At 38.7% G+C, this 18,266-nt stretch overlaps 1 protein-coding gene across 2 annotated transcripts in view; it reads left to right on the forward strand.

Moving 5' to 3' along the window:
- The first annotated feature begins 698 nt into the window (after positions 1 to 698).
- Positions 699 to 18,266, forward strand: part of HMGA2 (high mobility group AT-hook 2) — a 104,770-nt gene continuing 87,202 nt past the window's right edge. For both annotated transcript variants that reach the window (XM_041465620.1, XM_041465621.1), the window contains exons 1-3: positions 699 to 921; positions 2,556 to 2,642; positions 10,068 to 10,118. In XM_041465620.1, the coding sequence (XP_041321554.1) occupies positions 811 to 921; positions 2,556 to 2,642; positions 10,068 to 10,118 (249 nt within the window). In that variant the 5' untranslated portion in view covers positions 699 to 810. The remainder of the gene's footprint in view (positions 922 to 2,555; positions 2,643 to 10,067; positions 10,119 to 18,266) is intronic.

Genomic DNA, 18,266 nt, shown 5'->3' on the forward strand with positions numbered 1-18,266 from the left:
TGTTTTTTCCACCCACGGGTAAAGGTGGCTTTTCTTTTCTTTTCCTTCGTTTTTGTTGTTGGTTTTGGGGTTTTTTTGCCTCCCTTAACCCTCATCCTACTTTAGTCCGTGGGCAGGACTCGCATAATAATATTTCCAGTCCCAGGAGCTCGCATCACAGACACGAACCCAGGACCGCCCCCCCCTTTTTTTTCCCTCCCAATCTCCCAAATCGTTTTATTATTATTATTTTTAAATGATCGCTCCTTTTGCGCGCTGCTCCCGCTGCTGCCGAAATCCCCGTCTTCCCAGGGTGCATGCTTCTGGCAAGATTGTGCAGTGTTCTCAGTCCATTTTCAGTGTGTCTTATCTTAATTTGTCCTGATCCGATCTAAGCGCGATAGCCACCACTTGCTTTCAATTTGTAGGACTTTTTTTCCTCTTCTTGGTTTGCTCCCGACTACCCTCGGACTATTTCCCTCTCTCCTTGCATTTCCAGGGCTGCAATTTACTCTGCCTTTTTTTTTTTTTTTTTTTTTTTTTTTTTTTTTTTTTTTTAACCCCTCTTTTCTCTTTTGAATTGCTTCATGTTACTAACCATTCCTAAATTGTAAGAGAGATTCATTCCCCCTCCTCTTCCACCACCACCAACACCACTACCACCATCACCTCCTCCTCCTCCTCCTCCCCTTCTCTTCTCCTTTTTGGCAGCACCAGGACGTCCGGTGTGGTGGTGGCAGCGAGCAGCAAAAGCAGCAAGAGCTCGTTTTGATTCCCCCCCTTCAAGGTGCTTTGGAGAGACTGGTTTCAGGCTGAGCAGCAGAAGTCACGATGAGTGCACAAGGTGAGGGACCCGGTCAGCCTTCCACTGCTGCCCAGGAGCAACCTGCAACCGCAGAGCCTCAGAAGAGAGGACGAGGCAGACCCAGGAAACAACCACAAGTCAGTATCGTATAGATACGTAGAGCCGCAGATCTATAGTGTTATAGGCATGTACATGTACGTATTGTGCTGCAAGGAGTCCTGGCGACGGGGCGGGGGGGGCTTTGTTGTGCGCTGCTTCCCGGCGAGGTGGTGCAGAGGCGTAGCGAGGGGCTCCGCCGGGCACCCCGGCGGGGGGACCCCGCAGCGACGGGGCGCTGCCTGCCCGGGCTCAACCGCGGAGCCTCCTCGGGACTTCCACTATTGTGCAGGGAGCGAGCTGGGGCTTTTCAATGTAAATGGGAAACATGGAGCAGCGCGGCTCCGACCAACCAGCGCTCGCTGGGTCATTTCGAGCTGATTTTGAAATTGCGAAAGCGAGGAGCAGGGAACGGGGCTCTCCTGTCTCGCTCCTCTCTGAGCCCTCGCTATATCTCAATCTGTGTGCGCGCGTGTGTGTGCATGTGTCGGGTCCCACCGGGCGCTGCTGCCGCCTCCGATCTTGACCAGCCCAGCCCCTGAACTGCCCCTAGATGCTGGGGCTGGGGGAGAGGAGGGTGACTAGAAAGTCGCATAGGGTTTTTTTTATTTGCCTTTTTCCTCCCCCCCCCTCTCCACCCCCCGGCTGAATGTGTGGAAGTGAAAGAAAAGCGCGTCTCCTTCAACGTGCTCAGCCCAGATGTGCAGTGCCTGCGAGGCTCGCCACTGAGCTGCAGCACTTGGGGAGTCCCCTCGCCGGCCTCCCTTTAACCTACCCGGGAATTATGAAAGCTGAAGGGCTTTAAACTGGTTTAAGTTAACAAACTGCGCTTAATTAGTTCTACCGCATCCTGTAATATGAATGAAATGTATAATATTCAAGACTAGAAGAGTTTTATAGTGTTCATGATTCACTGAATAAATATTTGGAATCTGAATTCTCAGTAATTCATACCCAATTTTAAGGACTGGTTATTTACTGGCAGGCAAAGGAACTAGTTAAGAAAACAGCTAAAATAATCAGTGTCGACACATTTTCGAGTTGGGGTTTTGTTTCAGATTTTTCTTTCGTCGAGTTTTTTTGGCTTACAAGTGTTCTATTTGAAGAAACGTTTAAATTTGCATGTTAATACGAATCAATTTTCTTTAGAATAGGTGTGAATATAATGCCGACTGCAGAACAAAAAAAAAAAAAAAAATTGCCCCCTTGAGAGAGAAGTAGTCTCATCTTACTTTACAATATTCTGGTAGTAAACTTTTTTTCCCCAAAAAGCTTGTGCTAGAAACTGCATTGGATAATTGTATCTTGCTATAATGCAATGCAATTGAAATTCAATGGGTAGCTGTGTTATTTTTTAAATAATTGCTCTTATATGAGGGAAATCATAGCCATCTTTAAAAATATGTTTCCTGCTATAACTTACATGTTAGAATATTCACACTTTTCCAAGTTTTTCTATGCAATTGCAAGAGAAGTTAAACTCATTTAATGTGCAAAATTATTTTTTCCTTTACCTGGAGTTGCTAAATTTTTTAATGTTGCATTATTAATATGATATTATTTAATGACACTGTTAATTCATATGTTTTAAGCAACTTCTCAGTTTAGTTTATCCTTTAGAACATCTGGGTTAGTTGTAGCCTCTTGCCACAATAGCATGTTTTCCTGTATTTAGGAACCAACTGGTGAACCATCTCCTAAAAGACCAAGAGGAAGACCCAAAGGAAGCAAAAACAAGAGTCCCTCTAAAGCAGCTCAGAAGGTGAGATTATTAAAGATAAAAAATTACTAATGCTGTTTTTTTTTAATCAACTGGTAGCAAAAAATCCAACAATTTAGGCTGTGAAGTGTGGGATTCGAACTCTTTTAATAATGGAAGCTACATAAAGCATGAATTTCACATTTTTAAAATTAGAATTAACATCAAGACCCTAAGTACAGAACCTGTAAGGGCATCTTTTTCAGTAGTCTACAGATTAGTGAAATAACAATGTATTTCATGAGAAACCATGAAATGTCCTGTATCTAGTAAGGAAGTCATTGTTAAGGGTACTATTTTCTTCATTAAGATTTTTGTAAGGGGAAGATTAATTTCTTGCCCACTTACAGTTGTTACTACTACAGACCAAATCTGTATATTAAAGCTAAGTGCTTTGTCAAACATAAGTTAATTAGGAGTAAATCCAATTATGTGCTGATGGAAATAAGTACATATATTGAAATTTACAGCTTTAAAATGTGATGGTAAAGTAAACTTCCAGTTACAGTAAAAGCCTGTTATATCTTGTTTAGTAATCAGTTTCAAAGAGACTTTTACTGGAAGTGCTTTTAGTCTTCTGAACCACTGTTTCTGCTTGGTGATGGGACCAAACTTTATTCTGGTGGTTCTGATTGCCTCCAGCTACAGGAGAAGCTCCCTGAAGTCACTGAGTTTAGTGCATGGACTTTACATCACAAATACAACATGAAAATTTGACTAAATTTTATTTGAACTGGGGAAAGCACCCCATTAGAAAGCTGTGTTATCAAGGCAAATCATGCATACCCTTCTGTAGGAAATATTTTAGTGAGGGCAAATTGTTGTGTATGGGCTTGAAAACAAATATAGGAGATTTGTTTATGTTGTTGGTTGCACAGCAGTTAGCACTAGTTTACAGGTACTAAATCACTAAAGCTTACAAAATCTGGGAATGAACTGTAGTGCTCAAGTGTATCAGTATCTTTTAAGGAGTTGCGTGACAAAACGTGTGGAAGGTATTTGTGTCCTCATCTAATTGTGGTTTATTTTTCTGTATGCCTATGGTACTGACCATATTAAGTTTGATGGTTTTCAGTGTTATAAATTACTATAGCAACTACTGATAAATATTAAATCATTAAAAGGTGACTATGGTTTCATGTCTGTTTTGTTTAAAGTTTTTTCAACATTTGTTTGAGGTACTTTTTCAACTGTCTTTAAATTCAAAATTGGTTGGGGGTTTTTTGTTTTTATTTTTTACTTTATGGGCTGGAAAAAAAGCAGCATGTTCTGTCAAGAAATCCATGAATTAGTAAAAAATGCTTTACAGGTTAAGTATTAAAAATCTTTCAAAACCATTCTGCAAGGTAATGTGCTTAAAATGTTGATTTTTTTTTTTCTTTATACAGTAAAAGCATTCCTCAGATTCATGTTAAAATAGTTTATATGTCACTCTTCAAAAGAAATGGAGAAGTTTTTTTATTAGTCTAGCAAATCCAAATGTGAGCTTTAGTATTTTAAATATTGCTCCTAGGAGTGTTGGCTTTCCTAGGAGAAACATTTGTAATAAGATAAAATTTTAAGTAATTTGTAGAAATGTTTTTAAAAGATGCCTCTAAAGGGAATATTGCCATTATTTCATTTACATAAATGATTTGGAAATCAGTATAAATGGAAAATAATTTTAAAACATTCATATATGTGCAGGTTTTTGAAATCAAGAGTTTTCCAGATGATTCTGATACAAAGTTGTGCTTTCCCAGTCTAATTTACAAACTGAGTGATTTCATTGTAACATTTTGATTTTCAGAATGCATCAAGTTACTGCTCTAATTAAAGCTTTTGGGTGTTGCTAATGTAAAAAATTGACCAAAGACCACGTGTCTTTTTATGTAATAGAAAAAAACCCCTTTGAGGGGTATGTAATTACAAGTCTTACTGGTTTCTAGGTTTATAGATAAAGTATGTAAGTGTTTGATAAATCCTCTAAAACATAAAACACTTATAAAGCCTCACTAGAAGAACGAGACTGGTATCACATTTCAAATAAATATTTTAGCCCTTTTTCCAAATTGATAATTAGCCCTCTTTAAAATAGTTCAGCTTTTTACCAGGTATCTCCAAGTATATTTTAATGTAAAATTATTTCCAATATTTTTTCTAACTGTAATATGGATGGGAATGTTTTGGCACTGTAAGAAAGCTTCATTTGGTGGTGAGGGTATCACCTCTAAAAGGAGTGAACTATATGTTCAGTTTTGTGGTACACATATTTACCCATACATATGCATACATGCATTCATTAAGACTTTCTCCAGCCTGTCTCCACTCCCAGAAAGAGCACTGGGTATCTTAGCTTAAGCCCCTCTACATGTGAACCTGGGCACTATACACCCAGCTGGAATTGGCTGGAATTTCTAAAGAATAGTGCGTGCCCTGTGCGTTTCAAAGGGAGCTCATTGAAATGCTTCAGAGTGTTCACAACATGTTAGATAAACGTCGGCCAGGAGAACCCACCGAGCAGCCATGAGAAGGCACTCATGATTAATTGATTGGGTGTTCTCTTGCAAAGCATTACACATCACAATTAAAAATGTATTGCACAAACTGGCAGTGAGTTAAAAATACTCCAGAACCGGGGCTTTGTTTTGTTATACTTCAAAAATACCCTTAAATTAGCTGATGGACAATTTTCCCTGGAATTTTGGTTGTGTTGTATATTTAAAATTTCTTGGTTCACGGGATTTTTAAAAAAATTTTGTTTTGGTTTTTTTTTTATTTTTTTTTTTAGCTTTAAGAGCTTGTGTTTGGTCTTAGTAAACTGGCCTTGGGGCATCTGAAAACAAACTGTGCTTGTTAGGAAATTAGCAATGTGAAACTTGACAATGCATACAAAATGTTGCAAAACTAACTGAACAGCTAATAATGTGGCAATTACTCTAATTTTGGGTAATATGCTTTCTTTTTTCCTTAAAGCCTTGCATATCACACATGCCTAAGTTTTTATAAACTAGGCACAAGAAATAAACTGCGTTTTGTAGAAGACTAAACCATTTCTCAGTTGTTTAATTTTTACACACAGGAGGAACACAATGTGTTACCAGATAGATAAGAAGAGGTAGAGCCAAAAAACTGCTGGTCACCTTGCACTTGAGTCCCCACAATTAGGTTGTTATTATGCAGTCTGGATCTTTAAACAAGTTATTCTGTCATTAATTTAAAATATTTTTCAAAAAACAGCAAAATGTGGGGAATCTTCCTTTTTCATTTCCTGGGTGTTTTGTGGTTGGATTTTATTTGTTTGGTGAGTTGTGTTCCCAGCCCATCGTATTTCCCTTTCTAGGGCTTTTTTTTTTTTTTTTTTTTTTTTTTTTAGTTCCTACAGTTTGGCTTGACAAAAATACTGTGTAGGCATAAATACTTTCCTGTTTGGGAGCAGGAAACACATTTGTGACATTAGAAAAAAGTATAGTAGCTACTATATGATTGTCATTAAAGGAATTGTCAAGGGATGTCCCAGGAGTATACAATGGTAAAAATTCTCTAGTAAAATTTACCTTCAGCTAAAATATGTTGAGTTTTATTGTAGTTGTTGTTGTAGTGAGATTGACTAAAAATGCCTACAGAGCTTGATGCATCATCCTCTGAAAACTAGAGCTGGTGATCCTGTGTGTGACTACACTTGCTATTGTCCCTACTTTACATGGCCAGGTTTGGTATGTAGAAAAGGCATGCCCCTGGGTTAAGCAGTCCAAAGGTAAAAGAAAAAAAAAAAAACAAAAAAACAAACAAAAACAAACCAGAAAAGTGCATGTGATCAGGACTCTGCCCTGAATTGGGTCATGAAAATCTAGTTGGCTTCTCCATGCTTCATTCATTTTCATCTACATCAGCCATTACAAGCTTAAAGGAAAACAAGATCAAATCTATCAGGTGATTGTATCATGGTTATTGAACTGAAAAAATAAGAGACCTCAAAATCAAATGTTTTGACCAAGATAGGAAAAGCAGAAGACTGATTTTTGTTTAGCATTAAAATGGATAAAACAGGACATGGAAAGTGTGATGTTTTTGTACTTAGTCAATGCCTAAGGTTTTTTAGGAGTATATTTTGACTAAATAACTGTGTGGTTTTTTTGAGAGGGATGCATTCCTGGACTAGGTCTTTTGACTCTGTTTGACAACAGTGATCTTCCTCCTGAGAACTATCGCTTATTTTACCTGACTTACAGCTCTGACACATTTTATCTGAGATATCCAGCAGATCATTTTGCAAAGTAGATAGAATTCTTCAAATCTGGATTCTGTTGCATTTGAGGTCTTCCTTGACAATACATAGATGCCCAAGGTGCACTTTATAGCCATTCAATTATTTATATTTGTCTTGTCTTGTTAGTTGCTTTCAGTAGTACAGCCTTGGTTTCTGTCTGGGTACAGTGCATTTTTGCAATAAGGAGGCAGAGATCATGGGCGGTCAAGTCCTAGAGTTGCTGAGAGAAGCTGTTTGGAAGCAGGGTTGGATGGCCCTGTGGTACAGGGCTTGAGTGGATTGCAAATCTTCCTGGGGACTGTTACAGGTAGCAGTAACTGAATTATGATCTTTCTCACTTGTGATAAATAAAAACCATTTCCCGTATGGATCATGCTTTTAAATATAAGTCCAGTTCTGTTCCTAAAACGTGACATTGCAAAAATGATGTGTTCGTATTGTTTCTAAGAAATTTCATATTTTTAATGAAATACACTTTGTGTTTGATAACATACCTGACCCTTGTTTAAACTTCAATGATTTCATGTTTCAGCTGTAAAAAGCAAGGTCATGCCTCATAGCATAGTAGCACCAAATGTTAAAAACCCCCTGACCAAACACCACCTCTGGGTGGCCTGGAGCTCTGTCAGGATTTGCCCCTTGCTTCAGAGGCAGCACTTCAATTAAAGCCAAGAGCCAACAGACTGGAGTGTTTCTGATGGTGCAGAAACCTATTGAAGAGGAAAGGCAGTGTATTAGTGCTTTTGTGGAGAGCCAATGGATTACCTATCTTACACACAGTACAACATTTCTTCAAGGCTTCAATTAAAAGAAAGTCTTATGCTGTTGGAGAAAATAAAGCAATTTGCTAAAATACAGCATTTTAGCAAAATGCAGGCTGAAGAAAGAGGGAAGGAAGTGGAATATTTTCCTGAACTTAATGTATTTATTGTTGCCACTGTGCTGCTACTGCTCCTTTCGTTTGTTCTCAAAGTGTTTTGTCTTTCTCTTCTCTTGAAAAGGAGATTAAAACTTCCAGTTTGGAGGTTCTTGTCATTAATTTTCTGCAGTTTAATCTGTGAAAACCTTGCTATTTACTTACAGAATCTCTCTGTACCAAAACATCACCTTTGGCATGCCTGGCTGTTTGCTCAGCTCACCTCTGGGAAAGATTTGGTTTTGATAAGAGCTATGGAAATGTTTTTCTTCTAACATGAGGTGGAAGTCATATACTGCAGGAATATAGTGCCTTTCAATCTGCAAGGTCCCCAAGCACTTGACAAACCATTAGCCAAACTAGCCAGCAGGAACACTGGCCACTTCTGACAGGGACCTTGGGTGGTGGTGGAGCTCAGCACTGCTGAGCCGCATGGGAAGCGGCCACCCTGTGTGACAGTTTATGGCAGGAAGCAAAGATTAGTCATTCAAAGAAATCTCTCATGTTCATTGTATGAAGTTAAAATTTGTGTCAGGTTTGTATGGACTTCAATTATTAGACTGAAGTAGTTTTGTATTCAAAAAGTTAATTATTTTTAGTAGATTTTTGGAAAAGGATCTTTCCTTCAGATGCAGTAATACACACAAGAAAATAAACAGCCTTAGTGCTCTGATAACATGTCAAGTGTTGATTTGTTAAGACCAATTATAACTGGTATTTCTTTTTAAGATTTATGCCCAGTGTTTCATGAAGTAAACACAGAAGCAGGGAGCTACAGCTTATCAACACTAAACCATATCTGGTTTTTTGCATCCTTCAGGTTACAAGTTTTAAAGAAATTGAATGCTTAAAGGAAACAAAACTCTGAAATAGACAGCTACAGGATACAGTAAATGCATTTTAACAAGTATTCTCTTAAGAGGGTTTCACCTTACATGTAACACCGGTATAAACTATTAAAGCTCAAGTTTACTCTTTTAACAAGTCTGAGTGATAATTTTGCCCTTCAGGAGTGTGAATTTTATTTTTCACAGCTTTCTTATTGTGAGGTATTTATTTCAAAATAATTGCATTTAACTCACAGGGCAGGTTTTTTTGTAAAGATTCCTCCACTAGTTCCTCAGCTCAAGTTCTCTTTTAGAGAGATCCGATTTACACAGCATTGGGTTACAGTATATGTTACAGTGATTGACCAGCAAGTGATTTATTTAATGGCACAGTTGATTTCTAAGGGCAAATCAAATACACATACAATTAACTGCGGGGGGAAAAAACCAAAGGAATACAATTCATGTGTATTAAAAGTCTTCTTTCTTGACGACCTTGTATCTGGCCAGTCCTGCCCTGGTGGTAGCAAAATCCTGAGTGGAACAGAATTATTTACCTCGTGAAATGTATGGATGAGCATAGCCTAGCTAGAGAGAATAACCTGGAATTTTCATTTTAAACTGTTTAAGTTTTTTAGTGTACTACGTGAGTACTGTTAGTAGTAGTAGTATTCACAATGTCATGCAGTGGAATTAGTGGAAGAGCCTATAAAAGGACCCATATTTCCTTTAAGCTGAGCTCCAGGAGCAACTGCTGGGCTTACATAAATATAGCTGTCACTTTTAGGCCCTCTTTCACATTGTTTCCTTAAACCTGAAAAGGTAAGGTGTGTTTTGGGCCATAAAAGGTTTACTTACAGCCTAAAGATACGCTTTTAGCTGGAAAACTTCATGTGAAAAGTAGAGAAATTGTTTCCCAGTAAGAACACAGACATGTTCATGGTGATATTCTGTGCTAATTAATTTCATGCCTGAACATAATGAGACTGAAAAAGGAATTGTAGCTGCTGTAAACTGCTTTGATCCAACTTGAAACAGGCTGTATTTTTGATTTAGTATCTTCAAGTACTTTTTGACGGCATGTGAAAGACTAGATTTGATGTTCTTGGAGGTTCTTGGGTTTCCCACCATCAGCCTGCACGTGGGATGGCTGGCCAGGGCCGAGCAGCTGGGGCTGTGTGGGCACACTCCTCAGTGCCCCTGGACACACGTGGATCAGGGCTGGGGACACCCTTGGCTGCAGGGGAGGCAATGCCGAGGGAATGTCAGAAAAAGCAGCCTAGTCACACGTTCTGCCAGAAAGCACACGGCTTGGCTGGGGGGCCCGGTGCCACCCAAGAGGTATGATTGTAGCTAATGTTACAGGAAAGGAGCTCCTAGTTACTGAGGCTGTTAAGTAATGCTGAGGTATAAAATATGTTGTGTTTCTTTTACAGAAAGCAGAAGCCACTGGTGAAAAGCGACCTAGAGGCCGGCCCAGAAAATGGGTAGGTATTTCACTTCCAGATTTATTTGCTGTGTTGTAAAGTATGTTATAAAGTCCATTCCTTTAGAGAACAGTAATTTCATTTGTAAGAAAAGCATCTGTCTTCTGTGTCTCTTTGTTCTGGTGGATTGACTAAAGGGTTAAGATAGCAAAGAAGTTGATCACCGCTTCCTACCTTTAGACTCTGGTAGTTTGCTCAAGACACTTTACAATTGAATGTTTGCTTCGAGTGAATATTTATGCCTATCTTATCAGCATGAAAAGAGGCTCAAGTCTTCCTTCAAAAGAGAGTAACAATGAGATAACTTGTTCAGTAATTGAGTAACAAAGGTTATAAAGGGGCACTATGGGACATCAGAGGGTGATAAGGCTCAGATGTAGGGTGCACTGAGATAAAGTTTAAAAACCAAAATGCTTTTGTTCTACATTGCCTGGAAACATGCATATTTTCCTTAAATCCAGTGAGAAACAGCAAAGATGAACAGCAGGATACTTGCACTTAGAACTTACTTTTTCCACTCACAGTCATTTTCATGCCTCATATATTTGTAGTGACTGGTAATATATTTCATTAAAAGTTTCCGCTTTTGCTGACCCCATTTGGTCTTCAGAAATGTCTATCAGAAGTGTGGTTTTTTTCTTTGGCAATGGAAGTATTTCATTCATAGGTATTTGAAATTTTGTGTTCTCACTGATGTTTACAACTAATGAGCCTGGTGCACCTCTCCTCTGCATGTTTTTTCTCTTGTATATGGGCTTTCATATGGGGTGTCACTGGGAAAATGGGATTGAATATTAGATGACAAAAAGGTGTGTGCTTCATCATAAGTTAACATTTCTGATTTCCCTTTTCCAGTTCCCTTTCCCTGCTCAACATTTTTCTTTAAACTTCTGTTTCAATTCCACCCCCACCATCTCAGTTTCAAACTCTTATTTCATTCTGTAATCTCTTTCCTCTCGTCAGTCTTGTCCTTTCCCCCTCCATTTTGTTCAGTTCTTTTGCATAGCTGTTAGAAGAGTTATAAAGGTATATGCTTGCAAAAGCTCAAACAGCACAGGAAGGTACTGAAAACTACAGCTAAGGTTCCCCAGAGTATTAGCCACTAAACACAGGAAAGCTGGCTTTAGCAGTCACTTTAAGAACTAGTTCTATTGCACTTTCCAGTGAATGTTCCACAGGATATTTTTTTGGAGAAAACAGACCACTGTGTACTAGATGGGTGGTTTATACCTGTAGTTTTTAAGTCAGGCACTTTTCAGGTAGATGAGGAAGCTTACTGCCATTTAAAAAGTGGCTTTTTGAAATGTGTCTATGCTGGTGATCTTCCTCATAAGCAGCTTGGGAAAGGCAAATGCCAAATGCAGTAAAATGTGGGTCAGTTTCTGTCTGCTTCCTCCCGTCTGCCTTGAACCTTGCATATCTGGACGCTGAGTGTTGCTTGCTTGATCCTCACCTTGGGTGCAATCTCTGGGAAACAGCAAAAATACCTGGTTTATGAGAGTAGTTAATTTATAACAGTCAAACCATCTCCTCTGAGTTTGGAATGTGTGACAGGTGAATAGGGATGGTTGAAGAGTTTGGGGAAAAGGGAAAAGGCAGCAACCTGAAATGTTAAGGTTTCTCTTCTAAGTACTCATTGTCAGAAATTTTGTATTTCTATGGGGAAGAAAGAATAGGCAGTATCAGTGGAGCATTCAGTATGGAATGGGATATTTGTCAAGTCAAGAATCTGATTTTCAGAAATGGGAATTACTGAAATGGGTTGTATGCATTACTTTATTATGAGACCAATACTTTCAACAGTTTCACTCACTTTTTAAAAATTTAATGCATATTTTGCAACCTGGTGTTGCTTTGCTGTTGCACCTGTTGAGAGCGTAGTCTTTTTACTTTGTTATTCTGATTATATGATTGCTTCTTGTAATTTTTAGAGATAATTCTCCAAATCTGCAGCTTGCACTGAGATAGTGGCATGTTTGATTCTCATGGTCTGAAGAATTTTTCCCCCTTCTCTTTTTTCTCTCTTTCCAGTTTAAATTAAGTTCACAGGCTCCTTCTTGCTTGTAGTTGAAATGAGGGGAGGAGTCTGCCTGGAAGCAGATGGTACAGCATCATCCTTTTTGTTTAGACCTCCAACATGTTGTCAGAAAATGTCCCTTTTTATCACCCATATTTCAGTTTAATCCTTAATGACTATATTCTTCCTTAATCCAGTTTATTTATATGTCAGGCCTTAATGATGATGGTTTAGTATCTGTGCAAGTAAGGAGTGTGTAGGATTTTTTTCTTGGAGAGGGCAGAATTCTACATTTTCATAAGTTTGTAACCCTTTTTTTGGGAGTCTAGATGTTTTGTGTCATATGTTGTTCATCAAATTGTAAAGTATTATTTCTGCTGTTTCCTTCAATATGCACATGCAGAGACATACGAGCTAACAGACCACTGTAGAATTCTGGTAGCTGGTCTTTCTGCTGGTTCAAATTAAGTATTTAATGTTTGTGATTCACAGTGTATTTATTTATATATTATTTTTTAGAAGAGAAGTAAATCCTTTTTGACTAGTATAAAACTGAGAGGGGGAGGGAGAGCCCAAGTGAAGAGGGCAAGAAGCCTGATTTATCACAAGCATATGAGACATCAGATGATCTTTTTAATGCAATAATGTGTACTTTGCAAAGCTGTCATGGGAAAGGAGACCCTTGTCAATAGGATAGATGGTAAAGATTAAACAAATTCTTCTGAAAATAAAATATTCAGCTACATGGAAAAGCTTTCTAAATGTGGAGGGCTAATTGCATGAAAGTCCTGAAGATAACAAGGTCAAGCAGGTGGGAAGTGAACATAGCTGAAATCAGACACACAGTGCTTGCTGCTGTAAAACACCTTCACTGTACGTCGCTGCATCCGTGTGAACACATTGAAGGCTGTGAGTCTATTACCTATTAACTCTCTTCATGGGGGCCTCAGTACTCCTTAATTTTAGAGGTTTTATTGCACAGACATATTCTAAGCTCCTTGGATGCATCTGCATTAGTGTGTTAGGTCAGAGCAGGAGTATGCTTCGGAAATGCATCTCCATTTTCCCCACTTATTGTATGCGATGTGTGGCAGTCCTGGAGATCATTGGTTGGACTCGTTTCAAATGAAACCAAATTGGAAGATGTGCTGTAGAAGTGCAGTCTGTTAGACATTAAAGCCACAGGACTAGGCTAGAGTGAAATAAAAACCTCTTGAAAGGTGTGTGGTTTGGACCTTAGGTCCTCAGCACCATCCTGTGGTCCATATTGTAGACATAGCCTTTGATGCTTAAAAAATGCCTATGAAGCTACCTGGTTTTTATTAGCAGAATTATTTTATGTAGCATAGGTATAAAGTCAAATTCACATTCACAGGAGTCAGTGAAAAGTTTGTCATTAACTTCATCAGGGCCACGTGTTTGCCATTGAGGCCTGATGCTGCTGCTCATGGACTCAGAGACTGTTTTGCTCATGGCTTCACATAGCCCTTTGTAAAGATCTGTCAAAGGTTTTTTATTTTACTTATTTCATTTGTGTATGCCTATAATTTGACTGAAAGGAAGGGACTGAAGGTTTATGAGCAGAGGGCTAAGTAATCAATTGTTTTGCTGTTTGTTCCAAAGAACTGCATTGGAAGGCCCTGGAAATGTCATAGTCTTCTAGGGCTTTCAGGCATCAGTTTAATGGAGGAATCTGAAATGCAGTTTTGAAGTTGATGCTGAAAGGGCATTTGTTTTTTATTTCCATTGTTTCTGTTGAGTCTTTAGGTAGAATTTTTTTGCATTTCCAAATTGTTTGACTTGCACCACTGACTCTCTGCATAGCATGGCAGAGTTGTTCCAGGGGAGCAGTCCAGAGCTTTTTACTGCCTTGAGCAGGACTTTGGTGAGGAGAAGAGATGGCTGATTCCATGCCATATAGCTGTTTCAAAAGATGGATAGATGCAATTCTAGAATTTGCATGATTGTCACAGCAGAAGATAATCGGTGACCTTCTGACCAGGGACATGCAGGACGCACGTGAAGCATCTGCTTGTGTATCTCATCACTGAAGCCTTAGTAAGAACTGTGACTTGTTCAGAAAACTTCCAACAATTTTGATTGCTTCTAGACAGTATAGAGAGCACATTTCAGTTTGTAGGAGATAGATAATAAGAAATTAATTTCCTTAAGCAGATTTTTAATCTGATCCTAGTCGTGATCATCTAGACAAGCTGAGAGGGTAGGGGCTGTTCAGCCTGGAGAAGGCTTCAGACAGACTGTAGAGGAACATCCCAGTAACCAGAGAGAGCTACAAGAAAAATGGAGATGGACTTTTTACAAGGACCTGTAGTGATAGGGCAAGGGGAAATGGCTTTAAACTGGAAGAGAATAGTTTAGGTTAGATATTAAGAGGAAATTGCTTGCTGTGAGGGTGGTGAGACACTGGAACAGTTGTTCAAAGAAATTGTGAATGCCCCACCCCTGGGAGTGCTCAAGGGCAGGCTGGATGGGGCTTTGAGCAACCTGGTCTAGTGGAAGGTGTCTTAGCCCATGGCAGTGTGTTGGAACTAGGTGATCTTCCAGGTCCCTTCCAACCCAAACCATTTGATAATTATATGATTGATGATTACAGTACTTTTTTAATGAGGGCAGAGTTTCATTTGATACAGAATGCCAGTTTAAGCAGTGCCAAACCACATTTTAAAAATATTGCAAAAATGCTTTTTTTTAGTAACTTTTTCTTCAGATTATTCCAGTTCAGTTCTGACATAGCTGAGTTACAAAATCTTGAACATGGAATTGGTGAGATGTTTTTATGCCAGCAGTTCCTGTGTCAGGCAAGGACTCCTAGTGCTCATTAAGATTTTGAAAATGAGGTTCTCAATTTTGAAGAAATACATACCAAGAAAATCCCATTGCCTCAGAGGACCTGTCAATGTTTTGAGGCTATTTCTTGCCCCTGATAGCTCATTTGGTCAGAGCATGATGTTAGTAACACCAAGGTTGTGCCTTCAGTGCCCATACAGACATTCACTTAAGACTTGGACCTGATGATCCCTGTGGGTCCCTTCCAACTCAAAATATCCTGTGAATATATGAACACTGAGCCTTTCCACACCTAAGTCAAGTTTCTGCCTGATAATGACATACTCAGTGATGTGAAGTCATTGGACTAGTTTTTCTTACTTCTTATGCAGGCAGCCTTTTTTTTCTCATATGAAGTCATGGTCTAAGAGATGCTTAAATTCATGCAATCTTATGTACTGGGTGATGGAGAGAAAGAAGAATGTTCTGAGATCATAGTCCATCCTGCTCCAAAGAAGGCTTTGTTATAGCAGTGGTGAATTCTCAGTTGGAGATATTAATCTTTTGTCACTATGGAAGACAACCTAGACAATAAAATAAGACACATAATTAGCTGTTAGATTGCAAAAGGTTAGTGTGAGACTTTCCCCTCTCTGATGTGGTGCTTACCAGTGTATTCCTAAGCTAGGCTAGAGATTCTGCTGTTAACAGAATGTGTGTTTAAATTCTGGACTGCTGGGTCCATTTGGAGCAAGACATAGCTGAGATGAAATTCATATTTTGTATACTGGATGATGAATGAAAAGGTTACTATTAATGTAATTACAGAAGGTAGCACAGATAAAAATTCTGTTTCTTGTTCTTGGAAGAGTAACATAATTTCAGTTTTTTGTGTCTTTACAACTTTTGACTGCTATATCTATGCTTCATGTTACTGCTTCATGTGAAGCACATAGTGAAAATTTCCAAAAGTTGCGGTTACTTTAATCTTCCAAACAACCTTAGCTTCCTCTGGAGGTCATAGGTACTATTTTATAACCTGGTAATATAAAATTCCTTCTTTCTGGAACATGTTCTACATCTGTGTGGGCAGGAACATCACCTGAGAGTGTTCATTGTTTCAGTGGTCTAAAGAGCCTGAAGGGGCTTTTATAATCATGAAAAAAGGACTATTGACCTCTCCTTTAAAATTCCTAAACTTAGGAAGTGGATTGAGGACATGAATGAAAAGCCTTAAAATCTTTATACCTATACACTTACTTTCCAGTTCAGATGACCTGTAAAAGAAATCATCTCTCAAAACATGAACATTTTGAAAAAGAGCAGTGATTGTTAAACTTTTCTCTTCTGACTAACAGATGCTCTTTTTTTTCTTTTGCCAATTTTTGGTTGTTTGCCTTTTTTACTTTTCAAGTCAACATTTCAAGAAAGGAATAAAATCATCTTACATGCTTATACCAAATGCATTAAAAAAATCACTAAAAATACATTATGTCTCCCCAGTGTGCAGAGAGGTATGCGTCTCCATTTCTTTAGACATTTGTCTAAGCAAATAGTGTCCTTCCTAGGAATTTCAGAGTCCTGTTCTTTGTTGGTATAAATGGATGTGGCAACATTTATTTGAAAAAGACCACAACAGAAAATTTAGCCATGATACTTGTTTTCTAAAATGCATTTATATTAGCAAACTGATATTTCACTCATCCTCTAATTCACTTCCACTTATTTTAAGGTATATTAAAAGATACCATCTCAGCTAAAAAAGAATTTTGATTTTGTCTGACATTTCAGACTACTTAAGGGAGAATCTTTTATTCTATTTGAGGTCCAAAGAGGAACTTTTATCAGGTAAAAAAATGCACCAGGTAAAATTAGAGCATCTCTAGGGAAAGGCAAACTGAAATTCTTACCAATTCTCTTTTTATGATCTCAGATAACAAGTGTTCAATAACTTTAAAAATCAGTTTTCCGTTTGGCTGTGTACTTTGGCTTTAGAAGCCCCGCTGCCTGTTTTACGTATGAGGAAACCGAGCACTGAGGTTGTTTGCGGCAAGATCAGGAGGCATTTTCATGCCTGCAGTGTTTGAATTCTTGGAGGTTTTTTACTAGCACAGTTATCAGCAACCATGCATCCAAATACCTGACAAAAAAATCAGGTAAAGAAAAGTACAGGCACTCATTCTTGCTCCTGCATTTCCATTTTCACCACTGGAAATGTTATGAATGCAGAAAGAGAAGCTGGGCCTCACCTCCATTGAAAGTGTACTCCACAAGGTTAATTGCCTTGCCCAAGGAAATCTGTAGGAGAGCCAGGAATAGAACTCGGATTTCCTGGCAGCCTGCCCTGTGCCTTCAGCTCAAGGCCATGCTCCTCCAGTAAAGCTTGCTTGAGCATACGTTGGATGAGGCAGGAAGGGAAACATTTCACTTTCCAATCTTGTATTTTAAACCAATAGGTGTTTTTTTACCTGTTTCTATAAATTCAGGTGTGACAATTTCAGTATCTCTGGTATATGTCTAGCTGGTGGGCAGTGAGGAGTAGGAGTAAGATATTTAAAAAGTCTATATATCGTCCCTCCAGATATTTGATAGACATGTGGATGTGGACCTTAGGGACACGGTCTAGTGGTGGGCTTGGCAGTGCTGGGTTAATGGTTGTACTTGATGATCTCAGGATTCTTTTCCAACTGAAATGATTCTGTGATTATGTGATTCCATATACAGGATAGAATGACGAGATTCTGGACTGGAAGGGTTTTGAACCAATCCCACATACAACACTGAAGGATATTTGATGCATAATGATTTTTTTTCATCATTGTACCTTGATTAGATAGAAGTCCAATATCTATTGATTAAATGACAGACAGTCACAAAAACAAGGTGTCTGGTTCCTTGAATATTTGGAATATATAGGTTTGTATAGGTTGCTCCCCTTTTGAGCATTAGCCAGTCTGAGTCATAGCTGTGGGACAGGGCCACTCCAAGCCACCTCATCTAGAAATAGATGAGTGACCTCATCTATTTCCATTCCCTGTCCTCTTGAAAGGTAGTGCTGCAGAAGGAATGAAAACCCATGTTTTAATGTGTGATCCAGAAGAGAAGATTCAGAGTCAAGAATACTAGGTTTTCTTAAAATTTCTGACTAATTGTGTTTCTCCTTTAACACAATTTATTTTAATTTAATTCTGCTTTATACTGCAAGCCCCCATGGTGCAACAGCCCCTACAGGAAGATATCAAATTTTTTCTCTGCAAGAAAAGGCCATCTTATAAATGGCGTTCAGTCCCTGTGTGGGTGAGTTCACTCCTGTCTATTAAGAGTTACCATAATAATTAAAGGGA

This window comes from Pyrgilauda ruficollis, unplaced genomic scaffold (assembly GCF_017590135.1).
Source record: "Pyrgilauda ruficollis isolate IOZ18807 unplaced genomic scaffold, ASM1759013v1 scaffold19, whole genome shotgun sequence".
Classification (NCBI taxonomy): Eukaryota; Metazoa; Chordata; class Aves; order Passeriformes; family Passeridae; genus Pyrgilauda; species Pyrgilauda ruficollis.